This window comes from Coregonus lavaretus (genome assembly GCF_964263955.1).
Source record: "Coregonus lavaretus genome assembly, chromosome: 2".
NCBI lineage: Eukaryota > Metazoa > Chordata > Actinopteri > Salmoniformes > Salmonidae > Coregonus > Coregonus lavaretus.
The window spans coordinates 76,331,202-76,349,965 of NC_139989.1; the positions used below are offsets into that span (position 1 = coordinate 76,331,202).

The window sequence follows — 18,764 nt, forward strand, 5'->3', positions numbered from 1 at the left end:
TTGACTTCTCAAACCCCAAACCCTGGCCTGGTCTGCTTCATATGTATTCCCAGAAGACAGTTTCTACATCAGCAGTTGTCACAAAGTGCTTATATAGAAACCCAGTCTAAAACCCCAAACAGAAAATGCAAAAAAAACATTTGTCTCTCTGAAATGAAGCCATTAAGTGATAGATTATAAACAAACACATGTCTGTCATTGAACAACACCATGCCATGATTAGCTAGTGAGAAAACACAGCCATTTATTTGATAATTTCTTTAAACAATAGAAGCTGATTTACGAACATTTCTGACTATGGATATATAGCGTTTTGGAATAAAACTCTTCTCATGTTTCCCCATCTGAGCTCAGAGTAGATGAGAGATGTAATGTTTGTCTCTGTTGTGTTGAAGTCCAATCAAGCAGGAGAGACCAGCCTCCCCTGTACCCAGCTGTGTGTCCATGAAGAGTGACTGGTCTATGCATCTACCTATGACCTTTAGAGAGGGAGACTTTTCTACTGAACAAAGGTAAGAAGAACTCATGGGTCATGGTCAGTGAGTTTAACAACACTGTCTCTAGTCATTTCTCCTCTCACATTTTACCATTTATTTTTGTTGTTTTCATAATCCATAGGCTAATCCTTTTTTCCATTTTCATAGTCCTGAAACAATATTAAACTAACACAACATTCCCTGTGTGTGTGTGTGTGTGTGTGTGTGTGCACTCCCTGGATGAGGAGATGTAATCTCTATCCTGATTGCCTAGTCACTTTTACCCTTACCGACATGTACATATTACCTCAACTACCTGGTACCCCTGCACATTGACTCAGTACTGGTACTCCTTGTATATAGTCTAGTTATTACCTCAACTACCTGGTACCCCTGCACATTGACTCAGTACTGGTACTCCTTGTATATAGTCTAGTTATTACCTCAACTGCCTGGTACCCCTGCACATTGACTCAGTACTGGTACTCCTTGTATATAGTCTAGTTATTACCTCAACTACCTGGTACCCCTGCACATTGACTCAGTAATGTTACTCCTTATAGCCTCATTATTGTTATATCATTATGTTACTATTTCCTTTTTAGCAAATTTTTCTTACTTTTTAACTGCATTGTTGGGAAAGGGCTTGTCAGTAAGCATTTCACGGTAAAGTGTACAGCTGTTGTATTCAGTGCATGTGAGAAATACAATTTGATTTGAAGGTCATTGGCTCTAACGGTCGTCTCGTGCCGAACAGCGCATGTTCGGATGTTGAAGCACTGTGGCTAGGAAAAACTCCCTAGAAAAGCAGGAACCTAGGAAGAAATCTAGAGAGGAACCAGGCTCTGAGGTGTGGCCAGTCCTCTTCTGGCTGTGCTGGGGGGAGATTATAACAGTACATGGCCATTAAGGCCAGATCGTTCTTCAAGATGTTCAAATGTTCATAGATGACCAACAGGGTCAAATAATAATCACTGTGGTTATAGAGGTTGCAACAGGTCAGCATCTCAGGAGTAAATGTCAGTTGCCTTTTCATAGTCGATCATTCAGAGGTTGAGACAGCAGATGTGTGTGTGTGTGTGTGTGTGTGTGTATGTGTGTGTGTGTGTGTGTGTGTGGGGAGAGAGAGAGAGAGAGAGAGAGAGAGAGAGAGAGAGAGAGAGAGAGAGAGAGAGAGAGAGAGAGAGAGAGAGAGAGAGAGAGATAGAGAGAGAGAGAGAGAGAGAGAGAGAGAGAGAGAGAGAGAGAGAGAGAGAGAGAGAGAGAGAGAGAGAGAGAGAGAGAGAGAGAGAGAGAGCTACAGGTAAACAAATAAATATAACCTGGCTGTTGTTGACAAGCATAGGCCTATTCAGTTCATATCCATATTATTAATATTTGATTCATTGATTGAAATTATGACCCCATAATCAGTAGCCTATTCCAGCAGGTTACTTGGTAACAGAAGCACTTCCTACCTCAACATCGTCTTGCTGTTCATGTTAAATAAATTAATCTGTCAATTTGAACTAAGCAAGCTGCTAAATCATTCAGCTTACATCTTGCCTACATCTTGCCCAGGCTACTGGAGGCTGTCTGAAATAAGATGTAGGCCTATCAGGGGCTATGTTTTGGCCTAGTTTTCAGGCCTTGTTGGTGGGTTTTGAGTAGTCATTGGGCTAGAAAAAGTCATTGCATTAAATCACCTGACTGTTTGGATGTGTCTGTTAGTTAATGTTTTATTTCTGAGAGATAATGAATAAAAGAGAACAATTGACATTCTAGATTGAGTTGTCACTGTGTTCACCACAACCAACATGCTGCATCTCTGTTTAGGGGTCAGTGGTCTAAAATGAGTCTCTCTGGGGAGAGAGAGGAGGGGGGCCCTGACTCTAAAATGAGTCTCTCTGGGGAGAGAGAGGAAGGGGTCCCTGCCTCTAAAATGAGTCTCTCTGGGGAACATGACACCAAAACTAAGAGGTGAGCTGAAAATATTGTTTAATAATTTATATTAGAAAATGCTATATAGGTGATTTTTCATCAGAAATGATTACTAATAGGTACCTTCAATGTAACTATTGTAGATTTGAGATGTGATTTAAAACCATTGTTTAGCTGGAATGTAATGTTCCTATCCTGTATATTTGACTGTGATACGTGGTCGTCTCACCTAGCTACCTTAAGATGAATGCATTTACAGATGCCATATCTTAATTTGACCCAGTTTCTCACAGCAGAAACATAATCCTGCAGCAATAGCAAATGTGTATTTTTAGGTGGATTATAATTAAGGGATATTTTCTGTAGGGGTTCATACATTTTTCATCAGGGAAAATCAAGTCTTGACATTTTAAAGTGGAAATTACACACTTTAGACACCTTTATAAAGCCTTGTAGTGGTTTGATGATTTATTTAAACAATAGAAGCTAATTTACGAACATTTCTGAATATGGATATATAGCGTTTTGGAATTAAACTCTTCTTATGTTTCCCCATCTGAGCTCAGAGTAGATGAGAGACGTAATGTTTGTCTCTGTTATGTTGAAGCCCAATCAAGCAGGAGAGACCAGCCTCCCCTGTACCCAGCTGTGTGTCCATGAAGAGTGACAAGTCTATGGGTAAACCTATAAACTTCAGAGAGGGAGACTTTTCTACTGAACAAAGGTAAGAAGAACTCATGGGTCATGGTCAGTGAGTTAAACAACACTGTCTCTAGTCATTTCTCCTCTCCCATTTTCCCATTTATTTTTGTTGTTTTCATAATCCATAGGCTAAACCTTTTTTCCATTTTCATGGTCCTGAAACAATATTAAACTGTGTGTGTGTGTGTGTGTGTGTGTGTGTGTGTGTGTGTGTGTGTGTGTGTGTGTGTGTGTGTGTGTGTTTGTGTGTTTGTGTGTGTGTGTGAGTGTACTCCCTGGATGAGGATATGTAATCTGATGTTTTGTCCACAGAAACCAACAGGAGAGATCAGAGTCAGAGATTCTCAGTGGTCAGTCTTCCCAGAGTCATCAAACAGACCTGGCCTCCATATTCAGTGTATGTGGTCCTGTTATGTACATTTGTTTTTGTTTACCTCAAGTAAAGTTGATCTGTCAATCATTCATTCATGTGTTAATGAGAAAGCATTTCTTCTCTTGCTTAACTTATTTACTTGATTTATTTCAGTTGCTTGAAGAGAATATTATGACATTTGTAAAGAACGAGCTGAAGATGTTCAAGAGGATTCTTAGTCCAGAACTCCCAGAAGGCTTTGAGAGTCAGAAGCAGGATAAGGAAGTGGTGGATGCTGAAGATGAGAAGCAGGAGAGCAGTGCCAGAGAGGGGGCTCTGAAGATCACACTGCACGTCCTGAGGAAAATGAACCAGACGGAGCTTGCTGACACACTGGAGAAAAGTAAGAGCTGTCTGCCTCATGTTGAATGCTGTTTTAGAACATTTAAAAGCTGTAGCTAAAGTACAGCTAAAGTAGCTGTGTAACTAAATGATATTGTAGCAGCCTTAACACAACACCTAGTGACCTCATCAAGTAGCAGAAGGGATGTGTTGTTTTGATTAATTTAGACAGAGAGAGAGAGAGAGAGAGAGAGAGAGAGAGAGAGAGAGAGAGAGAGAGAGAGAGAGAGAGAATACCAATAATTATATAAATCAGTCACAGCAGTCTGTAATGCATTATGAAAACATATACACATTTATACAGTCAGTTAAGCGAAGAAATGATTATAATTAAAACATTTATAACGGTCCTAGAATACTGTAGGCACTAAAACAGACGTAATATTAATATCCTCTGTGTTATTTCTTCATTCAGATGAGCTTGCTGTGATTTGCCAACGTGAACTCAAATCTAATCTAAAGAAGAAGTTTCAATGTGTATTTGAGGGGATCGCTAAACATGGAAACCAAACACTTCTCAATAAGATCTACACAGAGCTCTACATCACAGAGGGTGGAACAGGAGAGGTCAATAATGAACATGAGCTGAGACAGATTGAGACAACAACCAGGAAACAAGCAACACCAGAGACTGCAATCAAATGTAACGACATCTTCAAACCCTTAACTGGACAAGACAAAGTTATCAGAACTGTGCTGACAAAGGGAGTCGCTGGCATTGGAAAAACAGTCTCTGTGCAGAAGTTTTTTCTGGACTGGGCTGAAGGTAAAGCAAATCAGGATGTCCAATTTGTATTTTCATTCCCTTTTCGGGAGCTGAATTTGATGAAAAAGGAAAAACATACTTTGATTGAACTAATCAATCACTTCTCAATGGAAACCAAAGAATCAAGAATCTCCAACTACGACAAGTACAAAGTTCTGTTCATCTTTGATGGTCTGGATGAGTGCCGACTGCCCCTAGACTTCGAGAAGAACAAGATCTGTTGTGACGTCACAGAGTCAACCTCAGTAGATGTTCTGCTGACAAATCTCATCAGGGGAAATCTGCTTCCCTCTGCTCTCCTCTGGATAACTACCCGACCTGCAGCAGCCAATCAGATCCCTTCAGGGTGTGTTGACCAGGTGACAGAGGTACGAGGGTTCAATGACCCACAGAAGGAGGAGTACTTCAGGAAGAGATTCAGTGATGAGGACCTGGCCAGCAGAATCATCTCACACATAAAGACATCAAGGAGCCTCCACATCATGTGCCACATTCCAGTCTTCTGTTGGATTTCTGCAACAGTCCTTGAACACATGCTGAAACATAAGAGAGAAGAGATGCCCAAGACTCTGACTGAGATGTACTCACACCTTGTGGAGTTTCATACCAAACAGAAGAATGAAAAGTATCTTGGGAAAGAAGAGACAGGTTCACACTGGAATAAAGATATCATTCTCTCACTGGGAAAACTGGCTTTTCAACAGCTTGTGAATGGCAATCTGATTTTCTATGAAGAAGACCTGAAAGAGGCTGGCATTGATGTCAATGAAGCCTCAGTGTACTCAGGATTGTGCACACAGCTCTTTACAGAGGAATGTGTGCTGTACCAGGAGAAGGTGTACTGCTTCGTGCATCTGAGCATTCAGGAGTTTCTGGCTGCTGTATATGTGTTCCTCTCATTCATCAACAACAATGAGAATCTAATGGCAAATCCTCAATCAACCAGGAACTTTTTTGCACTGTTCAGAGACAAGCCTGAAGTGACATTCTACAAGAGTGCTGTGGATAAAGCCTTACAAAGTGAGACGGGAAACCTGGACCTGTTCCTCCGCTTCCTTCTGGGCCTCTCACTGGAGTCCAATCAGAAGCACTTACGAGGTCTACTGACAAAGACAAGACTCAGCTCACAGAGCCATGAAGAAACAGTCAAGTACATCAAGGAGAAGATCAGGGAGAATCCCTCTCCAGAGAGGTGCATCAATCTGTTCCACTGTCTGAATGAACTGAAGGACCATTCTCTAGTGGAGGAGATCCAAAGCTACCTGAGCTCAGGAAGTCTCTCAGAAGCCAAACTGTCACCTGCACAGTGGTCAGCTCTGGTCTTTGTGTTGCTGACTTCAGAAAAGGAGCTGGATGTGTTTGACCTGAAGAAATACTCCAGATCAGAGGAAGGTCTTCTGAGGCTGCTGCCAGTGGTCAAAGCCTCCAGAGCTGCTCTGTGAGTACATAAAATGACATTTAAGTACTAATCATCAGGAAGAAATATTCAGTTTAGAGAAAAATATATATTATAATATGTATATAATATATTATATTATATTGAAAAACTTACTGAATCAGTGCAGTGGTGTTCACATTTGTATAACAATATGACCATACAATTCTAGGAGACGGAAGATGAATCTATATGTTGTTTAAGAGAATAAACCAAATGATTCTGCCATTGTCCTTCTACACTACTGGTGTTAAATTAACAGTGTGTTTGTGAAATCATGATGATCTCTTTGCAGGCTGTCAGGCTGTGGAGTCACAGAGGAAGGCTGTGTTTTTCTGGTCTCAGCTCTGAAGTCAAACCCCTCACACCTGAGAGAGCTGGATCTGAGTAACAATGACCTGAAGGATTCAGGAGTGAAGCTGCTCTCTGCTGGACTGGGGAATCCCCACTGTAAACTGGAGACTCTGAGGTCAGTATTCCTGTAGTTGGTCAACAAGTGATAACTGTTCACCAGATCCACATGTGTTTACCAGGCACACATAGTCCACACCATATGTGTTTGGACAGTGAAGCTTACAGTTTTACATTTGGTGCTATGCTCCAGCTATTTGGATTTGAGATATAATGTTTCATATTAGGTGACAGTACAGAATGTCACCTTTTATTTGAGGTTAATGGTGAGAGGTTAGCATGTTTTGTTGTAGCCTCTGTAACTTTCTCATTCATTATTATTCATGATTCATTCATGATTTTTCTTAATCATGTCATCATCAGGATTAATTTAGTAGTGTTTAGAAACATGTTATCTACCCACTTAGAAAGTAAATTACTCAAACCAAAGAATAGCAGTGTGGTTTTAAATATATTATATTTTTCTCTCTACAAGCAATACTTTGATAATTTGTTTTTTCTAATAATGATAAATCCATTTATGAATAGATATGGCAGGTTTCAGGACACTGATATATCTGAAAATGTTTAAATAATGTACTGCCACATTTTTCACCACCAAAGAATAGCAGTGTGGTTTTAATATAATTTTACTCTTTACAGGCTGTCAGGCTGTCTAGTCACAGAGGAAGGCTGTGCTTCTCTGGTCTCAGCTCTGAAGTCAAACCCCTCACACCTGAGAGAGCTGGAACTGAGTAACAATGACCTGAAGGATTCAGGAGTGAAGCTGCTCTCTGCTGGACTGGGGAATACCCACTGTAAATTGGAGACACTGAGGTCAGTATTCCTGTATCACTCAATGAATACACACACACTGGACACACACTGGACACACACACACACAGGACACCCACACTATACACACACACACACTGGACACACACACACTAGACACACACACAAACACACAATGGACACACACACACATACACACACACACTGGAGACACACACACATGCAATGATTAATTTAGTAGTGTTTAGAAACATGTTATCTACTTTAATAATTATACATTCATTCATTTATATACAGTACCAGTCAAACGTTTGGACACACATACTCATTCAAGGGTTTTTCTTTATTTTTCCTATTTTTTACATTGTAGAATAATAGTGAAGACATCAAAACTTTGAAATAACACATATGGAATCATGTAGTAACCAAAGAAGTGTTAAACAAATTAAAATATGTTTTATATTTGAGATTCTTCAAATAGCCACCCTTTGCCTTGATGACAGCTTTGCACACTCTTGACATTCTCTCAACCAGCTTCACCTGGAATGCTTTTCCAACGGTCTTGAAAGAGTTCCCACATATGCTGAGCACTTGTTGGCTGCTTTTCCTTCACTCTGCGTTCCAACTCATCCCAAACCATCTCAATTGGGTTGAGGTCGGGTGATTGTGGAGGCCAGGTCATCTGATGCAGCACTCCATCACTCTCCTTGGTCAGATAGCCCTTACACAGCCTGGAGGTGTGTTGGGTCATTGTCCTGTTGAAAAACAAATGATAGTCCCACTAAGCGCAAACCAGATGGCATGGCGTATCGCTGCAGAATGCTGTTGTAGCCATGCTGGTTAAGTGTGCCTTGAATTCTAAATAATTCACAGACAGTGTCACCAGCAAAGCACCCCCACACCATTACACCTCCTCCTCCATGCTTCATGGTGGGTACCACACATGCAGAGATCATCCGTTCAGCTACTCTGCGTCTCACAAAGACATGGCGGTTGGAACCAAAAATCTCAAATTTGGACTCATCAGACCAAAGGACAGATTTCCACCGGTCTAATGTCCATTGCTCATGTTTCTTGGCCAAAGCAAGTCTCTTTCTTCTACAATGTAAAAATTAGTTTTAAATGTAAAAAATACATTTGAATGAGTAGGTGTGTTAAAATTTTTGACTGGTAGAGTATACAGTTGAAGTCGGAATTTAACATACACTTAGGTTGGAGTCATTAAAACTAGTTTTTCAACCACTTCACAAATGTCTTGTTAACAAACTTTAGTGTTGGCAAGTCGGTTAGGACATCTACTTTGTGCATGACACAAGTAATTTTTCCAACAGTTGTTTACAGACAGATTATTTCACTTATAATTCACTTCATCACAATTCCAGTGGGTCAGAAGTTTACATACACTAAGTTGACTGTGCCTTTAAACAGCTTGGAAAATTCCAGAAAATGATGTCATGGCTTTAGAAGCTTCTGATAGGTTAATTGACATCATTTGAGTAAATTGGAGGTGTACCTGTGGATGTATTTCAAGGCCTACCTTCAACCTCAGTGCCTCTTTGCTTGACATCATGGGAAAATCAAAGGAAATCAGCAAAGACCTCAGAAATAGAATTGTAGACCTCCACAAGTCTGGCTCATCCTTGGGAGCAATTTCCAAACGCCTGAAGGTACCACGTTCATCTGTAAAAACAATAGTACGCAAGTATTAACACCATGGGACCACGCTGCCGTCATACTGCTCAGGAAGGAGATGTGTTCTGTCTCCTAGAGATTAACGTACTTTGGTGCGAAAAGTGCAAATAAATCCCAGAACAACAGCAAAGAACCTTGTGAAGATGCTGGAGGAAACAGGTACAAAAGTATCTATTTCCACAGTAAAACAAGTCCTATATTTACATTTTAGCAGACGCTAATATCCAGAGCGACTTACAGTTAGTGAGTGCATACATTTTTCATACTGGTGCCCGTGGGAATCGAACCCACAACCCTGGCGTTGCAAGCGCCATGCTCTACCAACTGAGGTACAGGAGGCCTATATAAACATGTATAAATGTATCTATATCCACAGTAAAACAAGTCCTATATCGACATAACCTGAAAGGCTGCTCAGCAAGGAAGAAGCCAATCGTCCAAAACCGCCATAAAAAAGCCAGACTACGGTTTGCAACTGCACATTGGGACAAAGATCGTACTTTTCTGAGAAATGTCCTCTGGTCTGATGAAACAAAAATATAACTGTTTGGCCATAATGACCATTGTTATGTTTGGAGGAAAAAGGGGGATGCTTGCAAGCCGAAGAACACCATCCCAACCATGAAGCACAGGGGTGGCAGCATCATGCTGTGGGGGTGCTTTGCTGCAGGAGGGACTGGTGCACTTCACAAAATAAATGGCATCATGAGGAAGGAAAATATTATGTGGATATATTGAAGCAACATCTCAAGACATTAGTCAGGAAGTTAAAGCTTGGTCGCAAATGGGTCTTCCAAATGGAAAATGACCCCAAGCATACTTCCAAAGTTGTGGCTAAATGGCTTAAGGACAACAAAGTCAAGGTATTGGAATGGCCATCACAAAGCCCTGACCTCAATCCTATAGAAAATGTGTGGGCAGAACTGAAAAAGCATGTGCGAGTAAGGAGGCCTGCAAACCTGACTCAGTTACAGCAGCTCTGTCAGGAGGAATGGGCCAAAATTCACCCAACTTATTGTGGGAAGCTTGTGGAAGGCTACCCGAAACATTTGACCCAAGTTAAAAAATTTAAAGATAATGTTACCAAATACTAATTGAGTGTATGTAAACTTCTGACCCACTGGGAATGTGATGAAAGAAATAAAAGCTTAAATAAATCATGCTCTCTACTATTATTCTGATATTTCACATTCTTAAAATAATGTGGTGATCCTAACTGACCTAAGACAGGGAATCTTTACTATGATTAAATGTCAGGAATGATGAAAAACTGAGTTTGAATGTATTTGGTTAAGGTGTATGTAAACTTCCGACTTCAACTGTATATACATATATGAATAGATATTCCAGGTTTCAGGACTCTGATGTATCTGAAAATGTTGAACAAACATAGAGCAGTGTGATTTTAATAGGATTTTATTCTTGCAGGCTGTCAGGCTGTCTAGTCACAGAGGGAGGCTGTGCTTCTCTGGTCTCAGCTCTGAAGTCAAACCCCTCACACCTGAGAGAGCTGGACCTGAGCTACAATCACCCAGGAGACTCAGGAGTCAGACTGCTCTCTGCTGGACTGGAGGATCCACACTGTAAACTGGAGACTCTGAGGTCAGTATTCCTGTAGTTGGTCAACAAGTGATAACTGTTCACCAGATCCACATGTGTTTACCAGGCACACATAGTCCACACCATATGTGTTTGGACAGTAATACTTACAGTTTTACATTTGGTGCTATGCTCCAGCATTTTGGATTTGAGATAGAATGTTTCATATTAGGTGACAGTATATAATGTCACCTTTTATTTGAAGGCATTCATACATATCTGTGTTACTGTTTAGAAATGAAAGCACTTTATGTGTCTAGTTCTCCCATTTGAAAAAGTCGTAATAATTTGGACATATTCACTTATATTGTATTAAAGTAATCATACGTTTAGTATTTGGTCCCATATTCCTTACCCACAGTGATTACATCAAGCCTGGGATTCTACAAACTTGTTGAATACATTTGCAGTTTGTCTTGGTTGTGTTTTGGATGATGTTTTTCCAAATAGAAACTGAATGGTGAATAATGTCCTGTCATTTTGGAGTCACTTCACTTGTATTGTCAGTAAGAATAGAAGATGTTTCTGAACACTTCTACATTCATGTGGATGCTACCATGATTATGAATAATCATGAATGAATTGTGAATGATGATGAATGAGAAAGTTACAGAGGAACAAGGATCATACCCCCTCTGTTATTGGTAATGGTGAGAGGTTAGCATGTTTTGTTGTAGCCTCTGTAACTTTCTCATTCATAATTATTCATGATTCATTCATTATTTGTATTAATCAAGGCATCATTAGGATTAATTTAGTAGTGTTTAGAAACATGTTATCTACTCACTTAGACAGAAAATTACTCCAGTCATCATCCACCATTCAGTTACTATTGGGCAAAACATAACCCAAAACACAACCAAAACAAACTGCAAATGCAACCAACGAGTTTGGGACCAAATACTCAACTTTTGACTACTTTAATACACTATAAGTGAATTGGTCAGACTACTTATGACTTCTTCAAATAGGGGGACTAGATACATAAAGTCCTTTCATTTCTAAACGGTGAAACAGATATGTATTAAAATACCCTCAAATAAAAGGTGACATTATATACTGTCACCTATATTCTAATAATAATATATAAATGGCAGGTTTCAGGACACTGGTATATCTGAATATGTTGAAAAAATATATTGCCACTCTATTTTGACCACCAAAGAATAGCAGTGTGGTTTTAATATGATTTGACTCTGCAGGCTGTCAGGCTGTCTAGTCACAGAGGAAGGCTGTGCTTCTCTGGTCTCAGCTCTGAAGTCAAACCCCTCACACCTGAGAGAGTTGGATCTGAGTAACAATGACCTGAAGGATTCAGGAGTGAAGCTGCTCTCTGCTGGACTGGGGGATCCCCACTGTAAACTGGAGACTCTGAGGTCAGTATTCCTGTAGTTGGTCAACAAGTGATAACTGTTCACCAGATCCACATGTGTTTACCAGGCACACATAGTCCACACCATATGTGTTTGGACAGTGAAGCTTACAGTTTTACATTTGGTGCTATGCTCCAGCTATTTGGATTTGAGATATAATGTTTCATATTAGGTGACAGTACAGAATGTCACCTTTTATTTGAGGTTAATGGTGAGAGGTTAGCATGTTTTGTTGTAGCCTCTGTAACTTTCTCATTCATTATTATTCATGATTCATTCATGATTTTTCTTAATCATGTCATCATCAGGATTAATTTAGTAGTGTTTAGAAACATGTTATCTACCCACTTAGAAAGTAAATTACTCAAACCAAAGAATAGCAGTGTGGTTTTAAATATATTATATTTTTCTCTCTACAAGCAATACTTTGATAATTTGTTTTTTCTAATAATGATAAATCCATTTATGAATAGATATGGCAGGTTTCAGGACACTGATATATCTGAAAATGTTTAAATAATGTACTGCCACATTTTTCACCACCAAAGAATAGCAGTGTGGTTTTAATATAATTTTACTCTTTACAGGCTGTCAGGCTGTCTAGTCACAGAGGAAGGCTGTGCTTCTCTGGTCTCAGCTCTGAAGTCAAACCCCTCACACCTGAGAGAGCTGGAACTGAGTAACAATGACCTGAAGGATTCAGGAGTGAAGCTGCTCTCTGCTGGACTGGGGAATACCCACTGTAGATTGGAGACTCTGAGGTCAGTATTCCTGTATCACTCAATGAACACACACACACTGGACACACACTGGACACACACACACACAGGACACCCACACTATACACACACACACACTGGACACACACACACTAGACACACACACAAACACACAATGGACACACACACACATACACACACACACTGGAGACACACACACATGCAATGATTAATTTAGTAGTGTTTAGAAACATGTTATCTACTTTAATAATTATACATTCATTCATTTATATACAGTACCAGTCAAACGTTTGGACACACATACTCATTCAAGGGTTTTTCTTTATTTTTCCTATTTTTTACATTGTAGAATAATAGTGAAGACATCAAAACTTTGAAATAACACATATGGAATCATGTAGTAACCAAAGAAGTGTTAAACAAATTAAAATATGTTTTATATTTGAGATTCTTCAAATAGCCACCCTTTGCCTTGATGACAGCTTTGCACACTCTTGACATTCTCTCAACCAGCTTCACCTGGAATGCTTTTCCAACGGTCTTGAAAGAGTTCCCACATATGCTGAGCACTTGTTGGCTGCTTTTCCTTCACTCTGCGTTCCAACTCATCCCAAACCATCTCAATTGGGTTGAGGTCGGGTGATTGTGGAGGCCAGGTCATCTGATGCAGCACTCCATCACTCTCCTTGGTCAGATAGCCCTTACACAGCCTGGAGGTGTGTTGGGTCATTGTCCTGTTGAAAAACAAATGATAGTCCCACTAAGCGCAAACCAGATGGCATGGCGTATCGCTGCAGAATGCTGTTGTAGCCATGCTGGTTAAGTGTGCCTTGAATTCTAAATAATTCACAGACAGTGTCACCAGCAAAGCACCCCCACACCATTACACCTCCTCCTCCATGCTTCATGGTGGGTACCACACATGCAGAGATCATCTGTTCAGCTACTCTGCGTCTCACAAAGACATGGCGGTTGGAACCAAAAATCTCAAATTTGGACTCATCAGACCAAAGGACAGATTTCCACCGGTCTAATGTCCATTGCTCATGTTTCTTGGCCAAAGCAAGTCTCTTTCTTCTACAATGTAAAAATTAGTTTTAAATGTAAAAAATACATTTGAATGAGTAGGTGTGTTAAAATTTTTGACTGGTAGAGTATACAGTTGAAGTCGGAATTTAACATACACTTAGGTTGGAGTCATTAAAACTAGTTTTTCAACCACTCCACAAATTTCTTGTTAACAAACTTTAGTGTTGGCAAGTCGGTTAGGACATCTACTTTGTGCATGACACAAGTAATTTTTCCAACAGTTGTTTACAGACAGATTATTTCACTTATAATTCACTTCATCACAATTCCAGTGGGTCAGAAGTTTACATACACTAAGTTGACTGTGCCTTTAAACAGCTTGGAAAATTCCAGAAAATGATGTCATGGCTTTAGAAGCTTCTGATAGGTTAATTGACATCATTTGAGTAAATTGGAGGTGTACCTGTGGATGTATTTCAAGGCCTACCTTCAACCTCAGTGCCTCTTTGCTTGACATCATGGGAAAATCAAAGGAAATCAGCAAAGACCTCAGAAATAGAATTGTAGACCTCCACAAGTCTGGCTCATCCTTGGGAGCAATTTCCAAACGCCTGAAGGTACCACGTTCATCTGTACAAACAATAGTACGCAAGTATTAACACCATGGGACCACGCTGCCGTCATACTGCTCAGGAAGGAGATGTGTTCTGTCTCCTAGAGATTAACGTACTTTGGTGCGAAAAGTGCAAATAAATCCCAGAACAACAGCAAAGAACCTTGTGAAGATGCTGGAGGAAACAGGTACAAAAGTATCTATTTCCACAGTAAAACAAGTCCTATATTTACATTTTAGCAGACGCTAATATCCAGAGCGACTTACAGTTAGTGAGTGCATACATTTTTCATACTGGTGCCCGTGGGAATCGAACCCACAACCCTGGCGTTGCAAGCGCCATGCTCTACCAACTGAGGTACAGGAGGCCTATATAAACATGTATAAATGTATCTATATCCACAGTAAAACAAGTCCTATATCGACATAACCTGAAAGGCTGCTCAGCAAGGAAGAAGCCAATCGTCCAAAACCGCCATAAAAAAGCCAGACTACGGTTTGCAACTGCACATTGGGACAAAGATCGTACTTTTCTGAGAAATGTCCTCTGGTCTGATGAAACAAAAATATAACTGTTTGGCCAAAATGACCATTGTTATGTTTGGAGGAAAAAGGGGGATGCTTGCAAGCCGAAGAACACCATCCCAACCATGAAGCACAGGGGTGGCAGCATCATGCTGTGGGGGTGCTTTGCTGCAGGAGGGACTGGTGCACTTCACAAAATAAATGGCATCATGAGGAAGGAAAATATTATGTGGATATATTGAAGCAACATCTCAAGACATTAGTCAGGAAGTTAAAGCTTGGTCGCAAATGGGTCTTCCAAATGGAAAATGACCCCAAGCATACTTCCAAAGTTGTGGCTAAATGGCTTAAGGACAACAAAGTCAAGGTATTGGAATGGCCATCACAAAGCCCTGACCTCAATCCTATAGAAAATGTGTGGGCAGAACTGAAAAAGCGTGTGCGAGCAAGGAGGCCTACAAACCTGACTCAGTTACAGCAGCTCTGTCAGGAGGAATGGGCCAAAATTCACCCAACTTATTGTGGGAAGCTTGTGGAAGTCTACCCGAAACATTTGACCCAAGTTAAACAATTTAAAGACAATGTTACCAAATACTAATTGAGTGTATGTAAACTTCTGACCCACTGGGAATGTGATGAAAGAAATAAAAGCTTAAATAAATCATGCTCTCTACAATTATTCTGACATTTCACATTCTTAAAATAAAGTGGTGATCCTAACTGACCTAAGACAGGGAATCTTTACTATGATTAAATGTCAGGAATGATGAAAAACTGAGTTTGAATGTATTTGGTTAAGGTGTATGTAAACTTCCGACTTCAACTGTATATACATATATGAATAGATATTCCAGGTTTCAGGACTCTGATGTATCTGAAAATGTTGAACAAACATATAGCAGTGTGATTTTAATAGGATTTTATTCTTGCAGGCTGTCAGGCTGTCTAGTCACAGAGGGAGGCTGTGCTTCTCTGGTCTCAGCTCTGAAGTCAAACCCCTCACACCTGAGAGAGCTGGACCTGAGCTACAATCACCCAGGAGACTCAGGAGTCAGACTGCTCTCTCCTGGACTGGAGGATCCACACTGTAAACTGGAGACTCTGAGGTCAGTATTCCTGTAGTTGGTCAACAAGTGATAACTGTTCACCAGATCCACATGTGTTTACCAGGCACACATAGTCCACACCATATGTGTTTGGACAGTAATACTTACAGTTTTACATTTGGTGCTATGCTCCAGCATTTTGGATTTGAGATAGAATGTTTCATATTAGGTGACAGTATATAATGTCACCTTTTATTTGAAGGTATTCATACATATCTGTGTTACTGTTTAGAAATGAAAGCACTTTATGTGTCTAGTTCTCCCATTTGAAAAAGTCGTAATAATTTGGACATATTCACTTATATTGTATTAAAGTAATCATAAGTTTAGTATTTGGTCCCATATTCCTTACCCACAGTGATTACATCAAGCCTGGGATTCTACAAACTTGTTGAATACATTTGCAGTTTGTCTTGGTTGTGTTTTGGATGATGTTTTTCCAAATAGAAACTGAATGGTGAATAATGTCCTGTCATTTTGGAGTCACTTCACTTGTATTGTCAGTAAGAATAGAAGATGTTTCTGAACACTTCTACATTCATGTGGATGCTACCATGATTATGAATAATCATGAATGAATTGTGAATGATGATGAATGAGAAAGTTACAGAGGAACAAGGATCATACCCCCTCTGTTATTGGTAATGGTGAGAGGTTAGCATGTTTTGTTGTAGCCTCTGTAACTTTCTCATTCATAATTATTCATGATTCATTCATGATTTTTATTAATCAAGGCATCATTAGGATTAATTTAGTAGTGTTTAGAAACATGTTATCTACTCACTTAGACAGAAAATTACTCCAGTCATCATCCACCATTCAGTTACTATTGGGCAAAACATAACCCAAAACACAACCAAAACAAACTGCAAATGCAACCAACGAGTTTGGGACCAAATACTCAACTTTTGACTACTTTAATACACTATAAGTGAATTGGTCAGACTACTTATGACTTCTTCAAATAGGGGGACTAGATACATAAAGTCCTTTCATTTCTAAACGGTGAAACAGATATGTATTAAAATACCCTCAAATAAAAGGTGACATTATATACTGTCACCTATATTCTAATAATAATATATAAATGGCAGGTTTCAGGACACTGGTATATCTGAATATGTTGAAAAAATATATTGCCACTATCTTGACCACCAAAGAATAGCAGTGTGGTTTTAATATGATTTGACTCTGCAGGCTGTCAGGCTGTCTAGTCACAGAGGAAGGCTGTGCTTCTCTGGTCTCAGCTCTGAAGTCAAACCCCTCACACCTGAGAGAGTTGGATCTGAGTAACAATGACCTGAAGGATTCAGGAGTGAAGCTGCTCTCTGCTGGACTGGGGGATCCCCACTGTAAACTGGAGACTCTGAGGTCAGTATTCCTGTAGTTGGTCAACAAGTGATAACTGTTCACCAGATCCACATGTGTTTACCAGGCACACATAGTCCACACCATATGTGTTTGGACAGTGAAGCTTACAGTTTTACATTTGGTGCTATGCTCCATCATTTTGGATTTGAGATAGAATGTTTCATATTAGGTGACAGTATATAATGTCACCTTTTATTTGAGGTTAATGGTGAGAGGTTAGCATGTTTTGTTGTAGCCTCTGTAACTTTCTCATTCATTATTATTCATGATTCATTCATGATTTTTCTTAATCATGGCATCATCAGGATTAATTTAGTAGTGTTTAGAAACATGCTATCTACTCACTTAGACAGAAGATTACTCCAGTCATCATCCACCATTCAGTTACTATTGGGCAAAACATAACCCAAAACACAACCAAAACAAACTGCAAAAGCAACCAACGAGTTTGGGACCAAATACTAAACTTTTGACTACTTTATAAGTGAATTGGTCAGAATACTTATGACTTCTTCAAATGGGGGACTAGATACATAAAGTGCTTTCATTTCTAAATGGTGAAACAGATATGTATTAAAATACCCTCAAATAAAAGGTAACATTATATACTGTCACCTCATATGAAACATTTGATCTCAAATCCAAAATGCTGGAGTATAGAGCCACATTTAAAATGTTATCTTTGTCAAAATAGATATGGTGTGGACTGTATACTCAATACAATCTAAATCTGATACCTCACTGTCTGTCTTTTGACTGATACTGCTTTTTAAACTGCTCTGGTCAGTCTACTCAAATATTCATACTATACATGTTTCTCTCTACAAGCAATATTATGATAATTTCTAATAATGAAACATTCATTTATGACTAGATATGGCAGGTTTCAGGACACTGATATATCTGAATATGTTGAAAAAATATACTGCCACTATTTTGACCACCAAAGAATAGCAGTGTGGTTTTAATATGATTTGACTCTTTGCAGGCTGTCAGGCTGTCTAGTCACAGAGGAAGGCTGTGCATCTCTGGTCTCAGCTCTGAAGTCAAACCCCTCACACCTGAGAGAGCTGGACCTGAGCTACAATCACCCAGGAGACTCAGGAGTCAGACTGCTCTCTGCTGGACTGGAGGATCCACACTGCAGACTGGAGAAACTCAAGTATGTAGAGGGTTTATGTCAATGTTCATATCAGACATGTTGGAGTTATCAGGCTAGTTAAGACAAACATTCTGACCACCACTTGGACTAAGTGATATAAAGAGTGTGTGTGTGTGTGTGTGTGTGTGTGTGTGTGTGTGTGTGTGTGTGTGTGTGTGTGTGTGTGTGTGTGTGTGTGTGTGTGTGTGTGTGTGTGTGTGTGTGTGTGTGTGTGTGTGTGTGTGTGTGTGTGTGTGTGTGTGTGTGTGTGTGTGTCCAGTGAGTGTGTGTCCAGTGTGTGTGAGTGTGTGAGTTCAGGTGTATCCCTCAATGACTG

General features: G+C 39.8%; 1 protein-coding gene across 1 annotated transcript in view; it reads left to right on the plus strand.

Moving 5' to 3' along the window:
• Positions 1–4,172: 4,172 nt before the first annotated feature.
• LOC311098805 (NLR family CARD domain-containing protein 3-like) overlaps positions 4,173–18,764 on the plus strand; it is a gene marked incomplete at its 5' end in the record, with an annotated part of 15,833 nt that continues 1,241 nt past the window's right edge. Inside the window, 3 exons of the mRNA XM_084139378.1 lie at positions 4,173–4,212; positions 4,268–6,056; positions 18,275–18,448. Coding sequence (XP_083995504.1) covers positions 4,173–4,212; positions 4,268–6,056; positions 18,275–18,448 — 2,003 coding nt within the window. The remainder of the gene's footprint in view (positions 4,213–4,267; positions 6,057–18,274; positions 18,449–18,764) is intronic.